General features: G+C 39.6%; 1 protein-coding gene across 1 annotated transcript in view; it reads left to right on the top strand.

The window, feature by feature from the left end:
• Nucleotides 1-21,374, top strand: part of LOC121182863 (inactive N-acetylated-alpha-linked acidic dipeptidase-like protein 2) — a 301,943-nt gene that overhangs the window by 147,944 nt on the left and 132,625 nt on the right. Inside the window, exons 10-11 of the mRNA XM_041039484.1 lie at nt 8,266-8,453; nt 9,316-9,444. Coding sequence (XP_040895418.1) covers nt 8,266-8,453; nt 9,316-9,444 — 317 coding nt within the window. The remainder of the gene's footprint in view (nt 1-8,265; nt 8,454-9,315; nt 9,445-21,374) is intronic.

Genomic DNA, 21,374 nt, shown 5'->3' with positions numbered 1-21,374 from the left:
GGTGAACCTGGCCCTGAGAGCAGTTGCCAGGAAACCAGTGTGGGAGACTCCAGAAATGTACTTCTCCCAGCCAAGAAATAGTCCAGATCATAACCCCCGAAAAATGACAAATTGACTTGAATATTTGTATAGATTGTACAAATAAGATATAAAGTGTTAATTAGTGAGCTCAAAAGTGATGGTAGACAGATTGTGTGTATGTGTTTACCTTCAGAGAGTCTGGATATCCGTCTTTTCCTGTTTCCAGTCTTTGCCAGTATAGCCACAAAGCAAACTTATTTATTCTACGGCTACAGTGGTGGAAAAAAGTTTTTGGACACCCCATGTATTTGTGATATATTGCATTAAAAATCACTCTTAAGTTTTTCAAAAATTTGTTTTTGTACAGTCACAGCCACAATACTAAAACAATCCTAAAATCAGCCATTAAAAACTTAAAATTGATTAGCTCCATAAAAATACTTAAGAAATTTTGAGTATTGTAGTACCACTGACCCACTAATGAAGATCATCCCTTTTATTGAAGACAATTTTTGTTAGAGTGCTTTGTATCTATATAAAGCCAGCACATTTGAAAGGAACAAGGAACTCAACACAAGAAACACGCCTAAAGATAAAGATTCTCAGCCAGGAAGGGCACAGCTGCCGCCAGATAGCCAGAAAGTGCAGATGCAGTCCTTCAGCAGTTGGATAAACACTGCAGAAATATAAACAAACAAACAGCTTGGAAGACAAACCACGATCTGGGCATCCAAGAGTGTCTTCAGCGAGAAATAACAGCATCCTGATCCACATGTGCAGGGAAAACCGCCGAATGACATCACGTGAGCTTCAGCAACAGTGTCTGGTGTCCAGTGTTCCACCCACACTGTGCGTGGCTGACTCCTACATCATGGCTTAAGGTCCTGCAAGGCTGTAAAGAAGCCCCTGATCAATGAGAGGCACAGGTTAGCTCGGCACCACTGGGCCCAAGCACACAACGACTGGACAGCCAGGAACTGGAAGAAGATTCTGTGGTGGGATGAGTCCAGTTTCCAGCTTAATGCTCCTCATGCTAGTGTGAGGGTACGCAGAAGGCCAGGTGAGGCATTATCTCCAGCATGTACAGTACCTACTGTCAATCATGGTGGAGGCAGTATCATGGTTTGGTGATGTATGAGTGCTGCTGGCGCTGTTCACCTCACTGTCTGTGATGGCACATTGAACTACACATTGCTAAGTATTGTGCCATTCTCCAAACCCACACGCTCCCTTCTGCACATGCACTGTTCCTTGGAGGTCGAAACTGGATGTTTCAGCAAGATCCAGGTCAAGTAGAACTTGGCTGCAGGAGCACAATATCCAGATCTTAGAGTGGCCAGCTCAATCCCTGGACATGAGCCCCATTGAAAATCTTTGCTGGATTATCAAAAGATCTGTTTCAATGCGGAAACCAAAGAATTTGGAAGAATTAAAAACAGTAGTTCAAGAAGAATGGGAGAAGATTCCCCCTCAACAGTGTGAAAGGCTCGTGGAGAACATGCCAGCCAGGATTAAAGCGCTACTGCGTGCTAATGGCAGGAGTACTAAATATTCATTTTATGTTATGGTTTATTTTTTCTTCAGTTTTGAACACATTCTTTGCTATTTGTTAACTTTGATACCGACAATGTTGAGAACTGACATGTTGACACCATCAAGAATTTAGTTTTGCTATTTTTTTTCTTGATAACAATAAACAAAAGAAATTGTTTTGTTTGTGTCTGTCTGATGCAGCCACACCTTGTGAAATACAAAAAAGATTTTTCTGCGAATATTTCATGATAATATTTGAGATTGTGTAAAATTTTAAGGGTGTCCGAAAACCTTTTTCCACCACTGTACATCAGCTTTTAAAGAAGTGCTGTCATAGGTTTGGATGGTGGACAGCGTTGTTTTACCAATAAGGAGCATGTGGAGTGTCGGGACTCTCACCTGAAAAAAAAAAAAAAAGTTCACAGGTCATATGTGGAAACAGCTTATCGTGAGGCATTTTCATGTTTTATTGTCAGCTGACCTCTAGTGGCCATAGTAGTAATGACAGGATATCATTACTACTATGTCAGGTGATGTGGTATATAGAGTGACAAAGTCCATGTCAAGAGGACGTTTGAGTGGATGAATGAACAGAGAAAACAGAGAAAACCAATAGTCAGTTCCTTTTTCTTTTGGCCATGACTGTTCCACAACTTTAACCATGTGTATTGCTGTTACCATGGCAACAAAGGTACAGTACACCTGCTGGTACACTCCTACAGATCATAGTTGAGGATATGTGATGTGCGTAAGACTTGCTTTAGTAAGTGTTCATTTGTCTTCATATATATATATATATAGTTCCATTTTAACTGTGGAACTTTGGAATTGTTTAGAAGAATATATTTTGTCATGGTTTTCATCGATGAAGCCTACAGTGTCCTGCTCTAAATGAGAGTCAGGCTTGTGCCACTGAAGGAGAAAACAGAACTAATCAGCTTTCAGAGCTGCTGTGCTTGCATCAAGTGTCTTTAAATATTTAAAGATAATGGATTTTTTATTTAATTTATAAAACTTTATCCTTGATCAATGATCTTCTGCCCAATGCTGTAAAATGAATATTTATTCTGCCCTGACATTACCGATTCAGAATTGAATTACTGATTCAGTATTTGGTGGAATTGTTTACTTAATTCTATTAAACTCTTTTCCTCACTGGTTTTTCAAATGTTGCTGTATTAGTCATGCTAGCCACAGCAACAGTGAGCAAATGTATTCAGTTAGAAAATTAAACATGAGCTGCCTCCATACAGAAAATTTATGGCTTTACTTCTATGACTGCCTGCCATCATAAACATGATCCAGATGTGTATGAATTTAAAAAACAAACAAACAAAAAAAAACACTATTCACATCAGTAACTCAGTGCAGGAAAACATTGCAGGAACTGGATGTACTAGTCCAGTGTTCCACAAATACCCTCACTCTGAAGGTAGTGGTTAAAGAGAGGAGGCGACTACAAAGACTCAGATTACTGAGTTCGTTATCAGACCTCTGACTCACTGTCTGGTTAGGCCATAGCCACAGTTTACGGCTATGGCAAAGGGCTTTGGACACGCCACTGGTCTGTGTCAAACCCATTACAACCTTTATTAAAGAAATACTTAGAACGTTTCACTCAGTAAACTTATGAAAAAAAAAAGAAAGACGATTAAAAACATAGTTAGGGAAAACATGCAAGATGCTACAAAGAATGATACATGGACTAATAAATAATAACCATATAATATGAATAGTAAAATAAGGCACATCACAACCCACACAACAGGCTGAGTTCACATTAACATGCTAATGACTTCAGAGACTATCCAGTTCACCTAATACTGTAAGAGAAGTCTCACTGAGAAGCTCAGTGAGACAGTGTGTGTATGTGCAGTACTTTGTGCACGCGGTGTCTGTGTGGTTGTTAAGTGTTTGTATGTGTGTGGTGACTAAGAAGCTTGTGGCTCAAAGTTAAGATGCCTCCCTGTGTTCTGTGGTGACTAGATCTGAACCATACCCAGAAGACATGAAACAAAATGAGCATTCCTTTGATTCATTCCTGGTTTTGTCCATCTTATCTGATGAATCCAGAAATCCAATGTCTGTTAACCTTTAAGCTCAGTTTTTTTTTTGCTCTCCAGCCAGTTCCTGTGGGAAATATCTGGCTCTTTACCTGCTAATTGCTGTCTTTGTCTGTGTGCCATTTGCTACTGAACAGTAGGTTCATCGGAGCTTTTTTTTAATTCGGAGAATGGCCAACTGCTGCTCGCAAATGGCTGGTGAGAGAGGAATTTGAGAGCTGTGCTTTCAAAACAGTGAGTGGGGATAATTCTCTGCAGGTTCATTTGTAGTGTCTTCTTTCAAATGGCACCCAGTGCTCCTGGGTGTTGTGACAACTGTCGTCAGGGCCGTTGAAGTCACCTGGGGTCAGGAGTGAACAATGGTCGTTGGAGTCACCTGAGGCCAAGTGTGGACGGCTGTGGAGTTTCCTGGAAAGGAGTGAAAGGATAGCATTGTAGGTGGGGGACAGGTGGTCCCTGAGACCTCCTCTTCTGTTGGGGGACAGTTTCTCTGTAGATGGCCTCACTCTTCTTTCAAATCACCTGTCCTCCCTGTCCAAAATGCAAACATTGTTGTCACTAAAAGAGCGTCCTCTGTCTTTAAGGTGTAAGAAAACTGCTGAGTCTTGTCCTGATGAGTTGGCCCTGTGAGCCCGTTCTTCAAATGATGGTGTTCCTTTTCTTGGGTCTTGGGCACTTGTAGGCACTTAGTAAGCTCAGTGTTGCAGGGTTCTGATAACTCGAACGTCATTCACTCCTGACCCCAGGTGACTTTAACGAATTTGACCACAGTCGTCACAACACCCAAGAGCACTGACCAATAAGTGGTATCAACTGGTTAACGATCCTACCAAGGATCAATACCTGGGTCTCCCCACCAGACAGTCAGAAAAGAAGAAGCCTATTAGATTCCCAGAGAACCATGATCTAGATGACTAAGAACCTTCACAGTTTTGATTCACTGTTAATTCAGAAAACACTAACTGGAGCTTTATGTCTGCAGCCTTATGTTTTTATGTTTTCTCTGCTCCTTCCAGTCCCTGTCTCTTTACAGCTTATTTTAAGTCACAGCTTCTTCATTATAACCCATTTATAAGTCTGATAAAGAACAACAACCAAAAAAAAAAAAAACCCCAATAAACAAAACTTAATTATCAGTCAGGACTAAAATACTGTTTTCCCTTTCTCCCAGTGATAGCTCAGGTCATTTCAGAACACATTACGTCCTTTTAATTTTTAAATGGCACGCCCAGCCCCTTTCAGTCAGCTGTTTCTGTCCTCCTATTTTCATTGTCATCCTGCAGTGAAGCCCTTTCATCGTGCCCTTGCCCTGCCCTCCCATCCGTCCTCCTCACCTGCCCTCCTCTGCACTCGTTGCAGTGCATCGCTACTGTACCTGTCCTGCCCAGTCACTGGTGGAAAATTACCCTGCTGATTTACAGTGTGATATTAGGCAGCCATAATGGGCCACTAAAGCAGATAATATTGGCCACAAATCTCCGGAAGAAGCGACCCTTTTACTGGTTGTTGGCATTTGATCATATGTCTGTTCCACGCTCATTTATCTCGACCCTAAACAGAATGAATATTCATGCACATTTGCAAAGGTTTTCAGTCATACAGCCCACAATAACATAAAGGGCCTATTTGCATGTAACTGTCTTGCTATATGCAAACAGCACTTTAATAAAATGATTTATTTTGACTTTATTGCTGTACACAGGCAAGCAGAATAACAATAAAACTTGAAAATGCAAATGAAAGCAACCCTGCAGCGTCACCTGGCATCCATTTCTCTCTCAGGGCAATACTGTTTTGCACCACAGAAGCTGACTAACCTTTACCACCCACTGCACACCAGAGGGGCGCTGCACATATGAGAAGGTGACGCAATATGACACAAAATCAACTGTTTACATCTTTTTATTGGGATGACAGTTGCTGAAAAAGTTCCAGTCAGTAGGTGGCTGTTGATTGTTAATAATCGATCATAAAGCAGCTTGTCAGTGCCCACTCCCACATCAATGTGGTGCTGTGTCTGATTATCTGTGTAACTTTCCAGTTCCACTACCAATATATCAAAGGCCTTTACTGTTCACACGTAAATGGCTTTAAAGAGACATTACATCTGTGATGTTCACTATACTACTATTTAATGTTGCACAAATGTGAACTCACTTCCTACTGAGTCCTTAGCAGGGAATCAATAAAATGCACACAGATCAGATCTAACATGAAGCAGTGGATAACAAAGAAAAGAGAGATGTAACGCATGAGCTTCACATCAACACACTGACATCAGTTAGCTTTCTTTATAACACTGGATCCTTCTAGTCAATCCCAAAGTAAAGAGCACATTTTTTTTACAGACTCAAGCGATTTATTCATATCCATCTGACTCACACAGGGTTGTTTTTTTATGCCTTAGTTTGTGTTTAAGTTCACTGACACTGGCAGAAAAAATAACAAATGCTGCAGACAAAAATTTTAACAAATGTTTATATGTTAAGACTGCCTATTTTTGTTATTGCCAATGAATTCCATGAAAAAAAAAAAAAACAAGCTGACTGTGTCTGAAGTCCCTGTGTGTCTGTGGCTCTCAGCCCCAAGTCTGCTGCATCCCACTGAAGATGCAAGCCTTTTATAACCATTCATTTAACAAAAAACTACACAGACAGTGTTGTTTATAACAAATGATACATAAACAGACTTAAATAATGCATTTGTTTTTTTATTTTTTGAACAAAAACATAATTGTATGCAGAGTTTGGAAGATACTGGGATGAAAGAACAGCAGCAAAAAGACAAAAAAGGAGAGAAAAGTCTAAAGCTTAGAATTCACAATAATAATTTGACTCCATTTTTGTTTCTATTCTTTTCAGAGATTTAAAATATCAGCTGCCAAAAAACATCTGACAGAGTTTTTGGATACACAAAAGTGCTTATAACAAACATCTATTGCAATGAGGACAAAATACCACACAACACCGACTACACTAAACCTCAGTTGGTGCTTATTGAACCGTAATAATTTGTCCTGGCCTAAGGGCAGTGAGAACACAGCTTCATGTATTTAATGATTTTTTTTTTTTTAACTGTTTCTTAATAATGCTTCATTTAGCCTTCTGTGTGTTAATCCCTTGTGAATTCAAATAAAAAATAATAATAAAGTAAATTGCACTTTCACGTGTGACCGATTTGAAGCAGTTTACAGTAATGGTTGTTTATGCGATTTACCCCGAGAGCTTCTCACACTGCTATAATACACTGTCAGATTCTTAGGCTAAGCTAGCAGGCTTCTCTGAGCACCTCTTTTCTCAAACAAAGTCATCAGTGCTCCATGTTTGAATGATGAGGTTTGCTCTGTTCTTCTCTTCGCCTGCAGGAAGCTGCTTTGTGCATCCATACTCAACATTGTGTCTTTGTAGAGAACGTAAGACACACCAAGAAGCCTGGAGCATTCACGTTTGTGTGTTTCTCTGTGTGTGGCTGTGTGGGTGAGCGTGTTTTCTTGGAAAATCAAACTTAGGCATTGTACTTAAACACCTTGTGTTCAAGTACAGTGCCTATGTGAGACTTGCACTGAGTTATACTATAGTGCAGAGGTGTCAAACCTGTTCCACAAAGGGCCGTGTGGCTGCAGGTTTTTGTTCCAACCAATGAAGAGCACACCGTTTGACCAATCAACTGTCTGAAGACTGAGATCAGTTGATTAAATGAGTCAAGTCTGGTGTGCTGCTGCTTGGTTGGAACAAAAACCTGCAGCCACATGGCCCTATGCTATAGTGGTATATTTTCATTTTATAATTCTCTATTCACCATTTATGCTTTTATGCTCTCTCTCTATATATATATTAGAGAAAGTGCATCGAAGTGAAGAAGTGTTTTATTACACACACACACAAAGAAAGTTTCATACAAAAACATGAAAAAAATCTTTCAGACAGTAGCATTTAAAGGAAATGTGTCACTGTGCCTGGAATTAATGGTACATAACATTGGAAGTGAATCCTTCAGTGATCAAACGTGTCCTTGGAGTTAAAAGTTAACGCTGATTCAATGGTTTCAATAGACGAAAGACGGAGGACAAAGACTGAGAAGAGCTCCCAGGTCATAATGTCTCTGCTGCATGTATACAAACATTTTAGATGAGGGAAATAATTCAGATCATAGAAACAGTCACATTCGTAACAACTGTAACAAGGAGACATTTATTTCTCAACAATTTTGTGTGTGTGAGTGTATATAGATAAATTGTGACTGCTATAGCATTAACAGAGGAATTTTGATTAAATGCTTGTTTGTAAATGTATATCTTTCGAAAGCTTTGTATCAGTCTAGCTAGCCTCAAGGTGACCTGAGTGGAAGGAAGGTTACAGTTTGTTTTTTTTTCAATACCTTTATGCCACCTTCTTTTTACATGGACCTCTGCCTACAGATTGTGAGGAAGCAGATCTTTTATATGTCAGCTCTGACATAAATTGGAAATTGAAAATAAGCCCTCAAAGACCCAAGATCTGAAATGTTTTTGTGTTTGTGTACATGGACATGTGAGTGTGTGGACAAGTATTTAGTATATGTTTACCTGGCTAAGAAAAGATTCTGGGAAAGATCAAAAACAAAACAATAATGAAGTAGCTTCACTTTTGCTTCTTTGTTTGTTTTTCAGATCGCTATGTGCTGGTTGGCAGTCGTCATGACAGCGACCAGGGAGGCGGGGCTTCAGCTATCATGAATCAGCTTATCGCGGCGCTGACAGAGCAGACCAAACGAGGATGGGTGCCAGACCGTACCACTGTGTTTTGCTCGTGGGGAGGCTCGGCCCTGGGAAACATCGGGTCCTATGAATGGGGAAAGGTCAGCAAGCACAAGAGCGTCTGCCTTGTTAAATGTCAGCGTAGAGGTCAGAGGTCAGAGGTAGAGGCCCGTGGGATGATTTAAAGTGACGTAAAAGCACATTTATGAAAGTAGTCACTGGAAACATACATACATACCATGCCATAATACTGTACATATAATGTAAGGATCACCGCACACATAGATAAAGATGCTATGTGCTACTGCTATGGCTTGTTAGCAGTAAGCTGGCTAACAGCCAAACTATTAAATGTGAAGGTGACAGTTGGTACTTTGCAGCACCTCACGCTGATGAATACTTGCCGGGTGGAATTTGACTGAACCTTTGTGTATAACCTTTTTCAAACGTACAGTGGAAATAGCTGCAGTTAGCAATTACAAGAAGAAAGAGGAGAGCCAATCAAAACAGTAGGAGCTGATTTTGTATTCTGGTCATACAGGCATGCTGTCACAATAGAAGGACAGTCCTCCACAGCTGCAATCAGACTATATTATTTTGACTGAGTAGGTCTTATTTATGATTGACTATTCATTATTCTCGTTCCCACACAACACTACAGCCTTCCCATAGAGTTAGAATAAAATCATCTGGGGCACGACGACAGTGTTTGTGCGGTTGTTTCTTACACATTCTTCATAAAACTGCCAGGATAGATTAAAATGTGTGTTTTATTCTGATGTATTTAATTCATTAAATTACATTGAAAGCAAAGACAGAAACACAAGGACAATAATGAACTGAAAAGGAGTTTTTTTTTTGTTTTTTTTTTAACTTCAAATAAAGATGATGATATGACAATTACGAATATGACTGGGAATGAAATGATGATAACCTGTGTGTGTGTGTGTGTTCGTGTTGCAGGATAACAGCGTTGTCCTACAGAGCAGTGCAGTGGCCTACGTCAGTCTGAACTCACCCGTTAGAGGGACGGAGACTCTCAGAGCTACAGCTTCCCCAACTCTGCTGCAACTCACCTCAGATATACAGAGGGTAAGTATTACCGCTGCTCCTTGTGCTACCACTGATGCTGCAGCTGAAATCACTGCAGATCACCTCTGTAAATGTCTGCTCGTAGTCTTATCGCTAACGAAAATACCACTGCTGGCACTACTGTAGCTGCTAATATAACTGCAACTCACCAATAGTTCTTCGCACTGCTACAGTCTCTGCTGCCATGGTTTCTAGTACAACTAATGCAACACACCTCAGATATCGTGAGTGGCCAACAATAATACAATCAGTGGAGTTCAACCCAAATATGGCCATGAATGTCAAAAGCCTTAATTCAGATGAAGGATAGAGAGCAATAGTATTTCTGTTTTTATTACACTTTTCTTAAATTTACTGCGACTACCCCAACTAGCACTTAGCTAGGTCAACACAAAACATTCTTTGTCTACCGCCTGTCATATGGAGATGCAACACCTCGTTGTGGATGGATATTTCTTTAAAATCTAAGAAGCATCACGATGTTCAACTGGTCATTCACCTCGGATCTAAGCTGGTTCTGAGCCTATATCAGAAGAAAGAAAACATACTTAACATTGTTTTACCAGCTTGATAAAAGCTGACAGAACAATGTTAAGAATCCATTCTTCTTCGCCAGTTTTTCTTGAATTGTTCATAAACATGAGATTGAGTTGATAACATGTCAGATATCAACTCACAGAAAATGATGCATTACTTATGTTTGCAGTCTTGAGGCCCTGCCTTTATGTAACATAAATTCAGTGTATCATATCCTCTATGTCTCAACTAAGTCTGGATTTCTGTCCCTGGAGTCTTCTGACAGTTGAACAGAGAGTCAGATGCTTTCTATGGTCTAACTGACCCCAATCTTGACTAATAACACACTGTACTTAGATACACACATTACATACAACGTATGAAACATGATACGTTTCCTCATTTGGTGTAATTAGAATGCTCTATGATTTTTCTCACTTAGTAGTTGCACTACTTAGTCCTGTCTTATAATCCCACCGCAGTATGAACTCAGATATGGAAGATAAAAAGCAATATTAACACTACTGCTCTGCCTGATAGTACTAATACTACTACAGTCCACTACTGGTACTACTGTAGTCGCAAATGACCACAGATAAACTGCAGTGTACTGCAGAAGGTTTCTAATTATTCTTCTATCTACAGCATCTATTAGCTACACTGCTACAACTTAAACTGCCACAGCTACTACACTACTGCTACTGCTATTACCGCTACTACCACTGGAACTACTGTTAGTTATTTCTGCTTCTGTTATTGCAACCGTTGCTTACTTCAGATACACAAAATGTACATAAATGTAGCGTGGTGTATTTATTAATGCTTAGTACAAAGCAGAAACAATTTTATGTTTTATATAATACTGTATATAATGTAATAAGTCAAAAGTTGAAACAACAATACATTACAGCTGCAGAAATTGTATATACTATAATTAGAAATGAGAAATTAAATATTGAATTTTTGACCCAGTGTATAATCAGATAATAATTCATATTTCCACACGTATTTCTGTTCTTACCACTGTTCGTGCTGTGACGGTTTACGATTTGCTTCCTGAGATTTTCCCAGCTGTGCTGCCCTGATACTTGAAACACCCTTTTGACCTTTTCACCTACACCACGCTTATTTTACCTCCGTCAGTGTTCCTAAGTTTACTCCACATCCATCTCTCTGCGTGCTTGTTTTCCTCACGCTCTCTTTGTGTTCTGCCTTTTTTTTTTTTTTTTTTTGTTCATTCCATCATTCATGAGCTGAATATGATCACAAGAAAATTGGAGACTTTGACTGTTCACTAAGTGTGTCACCTATTCTGTGAAAGGGGGAGGATAACACTCTCAGTGTGATCTAAATAAAACTAACTTCACTCTCACCCCGTCCCACACTTCACATTCACACACAATCTGCAATGGCCATTCTACTGATTAAGTATAGCAGCTCTATGATTCAGCCTCCCAAACTGTCTCTTTATTCCAACCTGGGGGTGTTTTTCAGATGTGTTCAACCCTCACAGACACTTTCTTCACAACTTTTACCATCTCTTTAAACTTTGAAAACTTTTTGCCGTTTGAAAAAAAAAAAAAAAAAAACACACCTCATTGTCGCTTTCTCTCATTTCCTCCCTCCTCCTCTACTGCCTCCTCCTTCTTTTTTTTGTTCTTTCCCTTCTCCCTTAAGCACTACATCCCTTTCTCCCCCACCTCGCTGTTTCTCCTTCTATCACCTCTTAATCTCCTCTTTCATTAGCAGCAAGCACTGCATCCCCCCCACCCTCTCATTTTCCTCATTAAAATCTCCCTCTCACTGCTTCTCTGCTGTCTCTCCTTGTCTCTTTAGGTTATGCCTTACAGTATTTTTGTTTGTGTCTCTGGGTTGGTCATTCATCCTCCGGGGGGGAGGATTCATGCTCCTTCCAGGCATCTAGGCAGGCACAAGAGGTCATGAGTGGACAGACAGTACAGCGCAATGCCCCTTTATTCCCCTGCTCTACCATAACCTAACTAATGAGTAGGAATGGCCCAATCTACCTGTGACATTCAGCTGTAATGAAGCTGCAGACAGCCTCTGCCAAAGTCGTATAAAGAGAGGAAGGGGAAAAAAAACTAAGAGAAAGTTACTTCTACTTTTTGATGTTGCTTAATGAAATAGAAAAAACTCAGACAATGTTCGCTCATACTTGGAAGTTGAAAGCTCTGCTTTTTTTTATCAGATTCATTCATTCTGTTGATCTTTTCATGCGTATGGCAGCAGCTCCAACATTGTCTTCTCTCCGGAATCTGGTTTATATAAACCTCACGCTCCGACATCATTCTTACTGGTCATAAATACCCAGGGGACATCACAGTGCTGCTGTAAATACCGCTGAAGGAAGAAGGAAGTTTACAGGAGCTTGTATAAAGTATGCTTCAATCTGATTGGCTTTCCCTTCATTGCCTGAGGACAATTTCTCACTCAACTGGACACTTTTTCAATTCAAATCTTTCTACCTAGTGTGTAATTGCCCAGATGCCCACATCCAATGGCGTCACATTCATCCCTCCTGTGCATTTAACCGTGGTCTGTCTGAGTGTGGGCTTTGCTCCTGAAAAGCTGAACTTCAGAGATACCATAATGCACTCTGTGTGAGAGGATTATTTAATTACACCCCCACTGACTTGGGTTTGCTGTCCAGTCCCAAGAGGACAGAGGCTGCATTGTTGCTACTGTCCTTGTTTCCATTTAACTTTCTATTGTTAATACTTTGCTCATCAAACCTACATGAATGCAGGCAGTGCGGCACTGCAGTATTCAGTTGTCACAGTGCTATCTCTGTATTATCTGATCAGTAATGACTGCCAGAGGTACAGAATTCTGTTTGTATACAACAAAGTCACGACAGCTCAACTCCTGCCTGATGATGCTGACAGCGTTACAGTCACAAAAACAATGTGACCTAGAAACCAGCTCTGAGCACAAACATGACATAGTCGTCGTCAGTGTCGCGTTGCGGAGTTGACATGAAATTCACCAGATATGGAGCAACATTATCAATCATTTGGAGTTGTGTTTCTGTCCACCTGATGAATGTAAGTCCAATATTTTGGTCTCAACCAACTCGTAAGGGAAATACTTGGCTCTTTGGTGGCTGACTGTGTCTGTCTGCTGCTTGGTGCTGAGAGTGGCTTTTTTACAGTGGCTTTTTAGACCTGCGTCACTTTAAACAGCTTCCTGTTGCAGCAGTGAACCAAAACAGTAAAGTTGTGCGTCAGACAGCTGAAGAATGAGCTGAAACTCGTCATTAAGTTCAACTAGAGTACTCAAGATCTGTCAGAGCAGAAATAAGGGAACTGGAAAATTCCTTTTGATGATGATTTGAGGTGATAACTCACTGTAGATTTACTTCACATTTTCATTTGATGCATTGTTTCTACAAAAATATTGATCATAGATCCTTTAAAGACTGTCCTGTTCCTACGGCTTTTGGGATATGTTGAGGTATTTGAAGAGCTTTATACTTAAATTGAAGGTATTTTCATCTAAGACATTTTTTTTTATTCTTCTGTTTTAATGAGATTTGTTATTTTATTAAAAAGATCATCACATTGCATTGTTGATGCTGATGTGGAATAGATCATTAATGCAGCATCACCTCTCTGTGGCAGAAGGACAAAACTGAAGAGATGTGGATTTCTTTCAAGCTAAAACAATAAAGATGGAGACATCATACGCAGTTTGGGTTTGTTCCTGACACTGAGTTGGAAGGAGTGCAGGTGCGTGCAAGAAAGAGCCCATTTCAGTATCAACAGGAGGGCTGGTGACAACAGTGTTTCAGTAGAGCACAGCAGTGAATCAGCGACTGCGAAGGTGACGCTTTATTTGTCGAGGAAAGTTTCTCAGAAAGAGATAATCAGTGTGGGTGATGTCTGAAAGGTTAGTCCAGATACAGCTTTGATGATGTTGTTATTAGGGCTCTGATTAATTTGGAAATTTTAATCACTACATTTTCTTGTAACGGAATTTTCTAGACTAAACAACCAAATTGGATTTGAATTATATGCATTCTTAATTTGAAAATGGCAAGTATGTGGGAACATAGAAATTGATTGTGAGATGTCCTTCAGGACTGAAAAGAATAAATGCAGTGAGCGTTTGAGTGCCACACTTGGTTTTAGAGTGGAAACAGTAAGTAGATTAATCAGTTAATCAACAGAAAAAATACATAGTCCCTCGTTCCAGCTTCTCAGTTTCTCCTTTACTCTGTCTTGTGTGATAGTAAATCAGATGTCTTTAACTTTTATGACTATTTTCACAGTTCTGGTCCATTGTTTGTGGGCTTGGTGCACACAGATGTGACCATACACAAGTCCAGTGAAGATTTAGGCCTGAATCAGACACTTTATACGTCACCTGTCTGTCTCCCTGTTCACATCTCTGTGTTTTAGCTGTGCTAAGAAAATGTGTTGTGAGCAGAACCAACCAATAGCTTTCCCAATGCAGAACCAGCAGAACATTTTTATAATGAATAATTAAAGGATGTACTGAAATATTAATGTTAGAAAGACATATTTTTGTAAAGTATAGTAGTTTAGCATTGTGTACACATGCTTCAACCAGCAGAACGTTTTCATATGTTAACAAATCAAACAGGTCAAGTGCGTCAATTACAGCTCTACAGAGTACAACTGAACTCACCAAAGAATCCTGCAAGAACCCCTCCTCTGTGTTTACTCTTTATTTGCCCTCTCGTCTCGTTGTACCTAATTGTCCATTCGGTGGCAGCTGTCTCTGGCATGCTCTATCACTCTATTCATCATCTCAAGAGTCTCTGAGCTGCCCCAGGTACGCTCCCCACCTCCCAATATTTAGAAACAGGTCTAAGCATGTCATTAATCATGTTTGCGTAAAGGCCGTAATACTTCCTACTTATCTTACTTTGGCGGGACCTGTCTTCCAAATCGAGATGCTGCTGCTCTGATAGTTTTGGAATGGGTGCTTGGGAACCAATTATAATACAACTAGATGCTCCTTTTGCAGCAGATTTACACCAGGAGGAAGGAAAATAAGAGGGCAGATGGACAGAAAGCAGGCAAAAGAAAGAGAAGCAAAGGGAGCTATGGTGGCCAGAAGCATACAAAACAAATGGAGAGGAGCTTGTGCTTTAATTGGATATTGTTCCTAAGATGTATGTGTGTCTAGTCTCCAGTCGGAGTGTGGGTGGCTTGTAGCAGGTACCTCCATTTGAAAACAAATGGTCACCAGTGGACAGTGCATTGTTAGACTGAAAAAAGACCACAGTGGCAAATCCTTCATCTGCCCTCTCTCCAAGAATCGGTCATGGACTTGTGCTGTGTTGTGTGTTTGTGTCCACAAGTGCACGTTTCTTTGTGTGTGTGTACTTATTTATCTGTGTGCGTGCGTGTGTGCATGCGTGTGTGCGAGCGTGTGTGTGTGTGTTTAAACCCCTTGGAGTGTGGGGACCTAAGCTGTTCATAGTATGTGAATGTGTGTCCCACACCCTTGAGTCTCAGTCTACACACACATACACGCGCACACGCACACACACACACACATATATACATATATACATATACATATATACATATATATATATATATACATATACATATATATATATATATATATATATATATATATATATATATATATATACACTTTCCACTGATTCTTATGACATGCTCGCATGATATTTCCTAACTTTACAAGACGATGAACAACCAGACAGTACTGTCTGGTTCCAGTTTCTTAGCTTCATTTAGATGAGGCTTTGAAATGGGACAGGCCTTGTTGACAGGACATTTCATTCTTTCAGAATGTACAGTTTGATGGAGGCAGCCCTTGATTGGGCCTTGATTTTTTTCTTAAAGTCCTTGAGAGCATATTTTCTGTCTCAGATTCTTACAATGAGCAGTGGAGCTCTGCATGAGCACATAAAAATCTGCCGAGGTTTTCACTGTGTCTTCTTGTATTTCTGTTTTTCTCCCTGTTTTTCTTAGCTGGGTTAGCTGGAAAAAGGTGATGCTCCTCATGATAGTTGTTTGCTTACCGGTTTTTGACTGTACAACTCAATTTTATAAGCAATAATAAAATTGAGTTGTACATTTTTTTTTCAGGCTACAACTTTGAATACATTTGGTTAAAAGAATCAAAGCAGCCAGTAACTGTTACTGTTCAGCCAAGCTGCTACTGTCTTTTGAGTCACCGGGTCATAATCAAACCTCCATAAATGTCACTGTCAGTTTGTGAGCCAATGTATATACAGTATAAGCTTCTCATCCATTATACCAACCTCATTTACAGTCAAGCCGATTAATTCAGCCGGGGAGACTTTCCAGCCACTTTAACAGTGGAATGAATACACACACTATAGATAGATGCAGGTGATGAAAGAGGTATTGATGAGCTGTGAAACACATTCCGACTAACCACACTGGTGGCCTTCATTATCTGCCTGTAAATCAAAAGTTGAATTTGTTACCCCATTATATTTAAGTGTCTCTTGTAGTTACGCAGCACAGCACATCCCCATGGTGACAAGTTTAATCTGTGGTATATGCAGCCTGAGGAACATGTGAATATCACAGCGTTTCCTTGAATCATCTACAGCTTTATACTGCAGTAAATGACTGTTTCTGAGTGTTAGTGTTTCTGTCCAACTCTTATCTTCTCTCTGTTACTCTCTGCCTTTCACTGTCTCCCACACCCACCTGTCTCTACCATATTGACGTATATTGAGTCGGGCAGGCTGGTAGTATTTTGATGCAGAATCCTTTCAGGAATAAATGGGCGTACTTGTAATCCTTTCAAGTGAGTCAAGGCTGATTAGAGCAGCAGTGCAGTCCAGGTTTTCTTTTCTTTTTTTTTTTTTTCTGTTTGTTTCAAAGTCTGGTTTAGACCAAGAAACAGGCCAACTTTAGGGGCCATCTAAAATACAGAATGCAGAGTTCTCTCAAAATTGTCAACAACTTTGAGTAAATCCACTTAAGCACTGCACTGTTGGTGCTTACTTCCCATTCAACGTGTTGAAATAAACATTCAAATATTGAACCAATTGAAATTCATAACTCTTTTTGCCTTCAACATTTCTACACTCTCCTGTTTATTCACGTATTTGTCAGCAACTGAAACTCCTCATGTGAAACACTCGAAGCTGGAGGCTGGTTTATCAACAAATAATGAATGATAATAAAACACAGCTGGAATAATATAAAATACGTCTTCTTAGGAATTATAAGTGTTGACAAACACTGTTCATTAAGAAGTATTTAAAATGCTCTTATAGCTGCCTGCAACCACTTATATATATAAATACAGATTAGTCATGACTGCTAAAATGTGGGTAAAAAATAACATACTTGTTCATATTACTATCACTGTCCCATAAGAGAAACTTTTGCATGTGCACATCAGTCCCAAACCTTCTTCTTCTTCTTCCTGAAACTGTTAAACTGAACTGAAGTCTCACATAAAGCCTGTTCCCCCAAAACAAAAACCATGAATAATTTCGATCATCCACACTGCGTATCTCTACTGCCATAGATCGTTGCACGTTTCCAATGGTTTATTTCAAACATAATTTGTATTCGCTGCGACAAATCATCCTCTTGTACTCGCTCTTAGAGTATGTGCTGACTGGAAAAATAATGGCTGATATTTTAATTGAATTATGACACCATGACAGGCTCTCGAACATGAAGAAGGAATGACAATAGGGCGGCTTCAGAATTACACTGTAAATGGTAAATATGAACATCATCCACATTAAGGGAATGTGCAAGGAAGTCTAATTTATATGTTTTCCCACATAAAACCTGTGGAAAAGAAGCTGACGATAAATCACCAGAACGAGTCTCTGACTTTACGGCCGCTCAGCCATCCAAGATAGTTTGACAGAATACTTGGCATAATGTTTGAAATAGTACGCTGTCTGCAATTATGTTTGAATTACCACGATTCTTGTATTGTCAGGAAAGGCATTGTGTGACTGCAGCAGGCTCCTCGAATCTGCATAATCACGAGGAGAAGCCGCTCGGGCCTCATACGGTATTTATGTGACTGTCATCGCGGCCCTTCCATCACAGTTTCATAGCGACAGAACATAAGAAGGGGAACACATATGAAAATGTGTGCCGGGTGAAGAACGAGCACTGTTATTACTTGTGGCTGTGACATTCGTCAGGTGCTGGGGTGTGATGCATTCGTCCGACAGCAGTTTGTAGTTTGCCTGGTCTGCAGATGACTTACTGTTTGTAATGGATGAAAGCAGGTGCAGTCATGGAGCCAGAGTTTGCTCAAGATTCATATCTACTTAATAGATGGCCCCTAAATGAATTAAAGACAGATTAGAGCCTAATTTGTATATAACCTATGGCCTTAGAATATACATAATTGCTCTTAGCTAGGATTAATCAATGCCTATTCCCGAAGTGCCCGCAGTTTCTCTGTGGGCAATCTTCTGCAAGGCTGACTTTTAACCCACTCAGCAGTCATTTGATCAGTTGCTAGGAGAGAAAACTACAGAGGACTTCTTTACTTTCTTTACTGTGAGTGGAAAAAAAAGGCACTTTGAAAACAAGACGAGGCATCTCAGGAGTTTATCCTCAAAATAGATTTGAAGTAATTAAACTTTACTGGACCATTACCAGAAGAAACACTGGTTATTTCACTGATGATGATTATTTACATTAAACTGTGCCTCTGTCTTTTTCCTGTATTTGTCTGGTAGATACTGACACCTGTTCTCAGTAAAGTATTGTTAATATTATCCAACTTAATGTTAGATAGATTGGATCTACTATGAACATAGCTGGCATGGCTTTGGCCAATATGTTCGGTACACACATTTAATACCAAAAAATCAGTGAAAAAAAAAATAGTACTGCAGTACAATGTAAAACAATCCAATGCAACAGCCTTGCAATAAGTGCTGTGTTTGTGAAGCTTATAATCATTTATCAGCAACATTTTACTTTGAAGCCCACCTATTTAGCATTCATGAGCAGTATATCAACATTTAATAAATAGTTCAGAAAACCCTGTTATGGACTTGTAAGCAGGTATAAGTATTTGTTGATGTATTTGTTGACGACTGTAACTCACGGTGTGGACACTTATAAGTGGAGGCAGCTGTTTAAACAGACAGTGAACGACATTATGGTAAAACCCAGCTGTAATCACACTAAATGTTAAATAATAAATCTGAATGAGAGTCTTCACAGGAGAGGTTATAATTGCCGCCAAATACTGCATATCAATGACCACTTCAACTGTCTCTATACCTGCTTACAATGACATCATATTTTATTTGTTTCATGTTTATATGCTGCTAATGGATGCCAAATTGATATATTTATATGTAATGTACAGTTCTGTGTGTAAGTTTTAGGCATTAAAAGTAAAGTAATGACTGTCAAAAATAAAGTTACATTTATCAGCATCTTAATCCAAAGTGCAGAAAAGAGAAAAAAAACAAAACAAAACCTAAATCAAGTCAAAATTTGCTGCAGCCAGCTTTTGCTTTTGAAAACAGCAGAGGTTTTCCTCAGTACACCTGCACACAGGTTGTTTTCAGCATCTTGCAGAACTTGCCACAGTTCTTCAGTGGGTTTAGTCTGTCTCATTGTCTTCTGTCTCTGCATCTGATCCCATACTGACTCCATGATGCTGAGATCAGGGCTCTGTCAGGGCCAGACCTTGTTCTTCTTGTCTGAAGATAGATCTTTATGACTCTGTGTGTTTGGGGTCATCACCATGCTGCAGGATGAATTTGGGACTAATCAGATGCCTCTCTGATGATACTGGATGTACAAGAATTTAAACATGTAACAAGCCTAAAACTTTTGCACAATAAGAAAAGAAAAATGTATATGACATAAATGAATTTCTAAATTGCAAATGTGCTTTCTGTTTGTGAAAGTTGAAACATCAATCCAGTTTATTTAAGAGTGATTGCACTGAGGAAAGGAAAAAAAATTAATTGTAGGGTGATCATACAACGTTTACTTGTCAATAAACAATTTTGTAATCATGAGGAATTTAAAGTTTATCAGACAGTACACATTTAGGGTATTTCTAGCTGAACTTTCATGTTCCGTCACATTATTTTAGTGTAATAGTTGTTTTATTGTGACTCTATATAAACTCTGTTACATCTTTCCTTGACCGTGAACTTTGCTGTTTTCCTTTAAGATCCAGTTAAAGTGATTAGGAAAGAGAAAAACTATTTTGATCTTCTCTTTCTGTGTTTGTATCTTTCTCTCCCATCCTCCCTCCCTCCCTCCCTCCCTCCCTCCCTCCCTCTCTCTCTCTCTTTGTCTCTTTAATAACCCAGTCACTCATTTCTGGATGGCTGGGACATGCTTTTCAGTTGAACAGCTGCAAATAGCTTCTCCAAAGACCAGGGTCCGGAACGGAATTATTATTATCATCACACACGTAATGCAAAGTTGTTTTTGTCATTTGGCACTTTGTTGACGCTGCTTGTTGCATTCTGATTATGATACACCGCTGCTTGTCTGCCGTCCCTCTGCTTATTTGATGTGTCATAATGCTGATGTACAAAACGTTAGGGCCACTTGCTCTTTCTGCAGAATAGGAGGAATGATTAAATTCCTCTCTGTTCATGAAAGGAAGACTCTTACTGAATAGGAGGTTTTATGAGTATGCTCATCCATGTGTTGTTGCCATGGACTGTGGGCACTCATTGATTTGCTTTTTATTACGTTGTTATTCTAAAATCGAAAAGCAAAACTTAACCTCACCTCTAACGTAGCCTGTTTCAGGCAAGAATAGACTCAATATACTCATCCCAGACGGTTATCTAGCTTCAAGCTTTTAAGTCCAAGTCCAGCAAAGCCATTCTGTGTAGCACGTATGATTTCGTAGATTGAGAGGTATTGAGTGGTAAGCTGAGATCTCAAAATGATTTCACTCCCTTCTTATCATAGCAGACAAAGAAATTAAATATTGATTCCCGGGTGGCACAACAGGCTGAAATTACCCATTTTCTCTGCTCTCTCTCTCACTCCTTCCCTCCCTGTTCACCTGCTTATTCTCTCTGTCCTCCCGTTGCAGCCTTTTTTTTCATAGCTCTCTTTTTTGTTATTCTCTCTCTGAAGGACTTTCCTCTCATTCTGACTGTCTGTTTTTCTCTCTCCCCTCATCTAGCACTTTCTTGTAATGTGCTGTATCTGGTTGTAAGAGAGGAAAAGGAGAGAAGAGGTCCTGACTTTAAATCTTCTCTCTAGCTGATGGAATGATATTTTATCTCTATATATGATTCTACTTATACAGTTGAACTATACTTTTTTTTCCCTATGTTTTTTTTTTTATTGCTGGAATTCAAAGACTGCAGGGGCCTTTAAAGTGTTGAATAAATGTCATGACCTCAGGTCGCCTGAAATTCTCTGAAAAGCTCC

This window comes from Toxotes jaculatrix, chromosome 6 (genome assembly GCF_017976425.1).
Source record: "Toxotes jaculatrix isolate fToxJac2 chromosome 6, fToxJac2.pri, whole genome shotgun sequence".
NCBI classification, from domain to species: domain Eukaryota; kingdom Metazoa; phylum Chordata; class Actinopteri; family Toxotidae; genus Toxotes; species Toxotes jaculatrix.
This window is presented reverse-complemented; position numbering and strand designations above follow the sequence as displayed.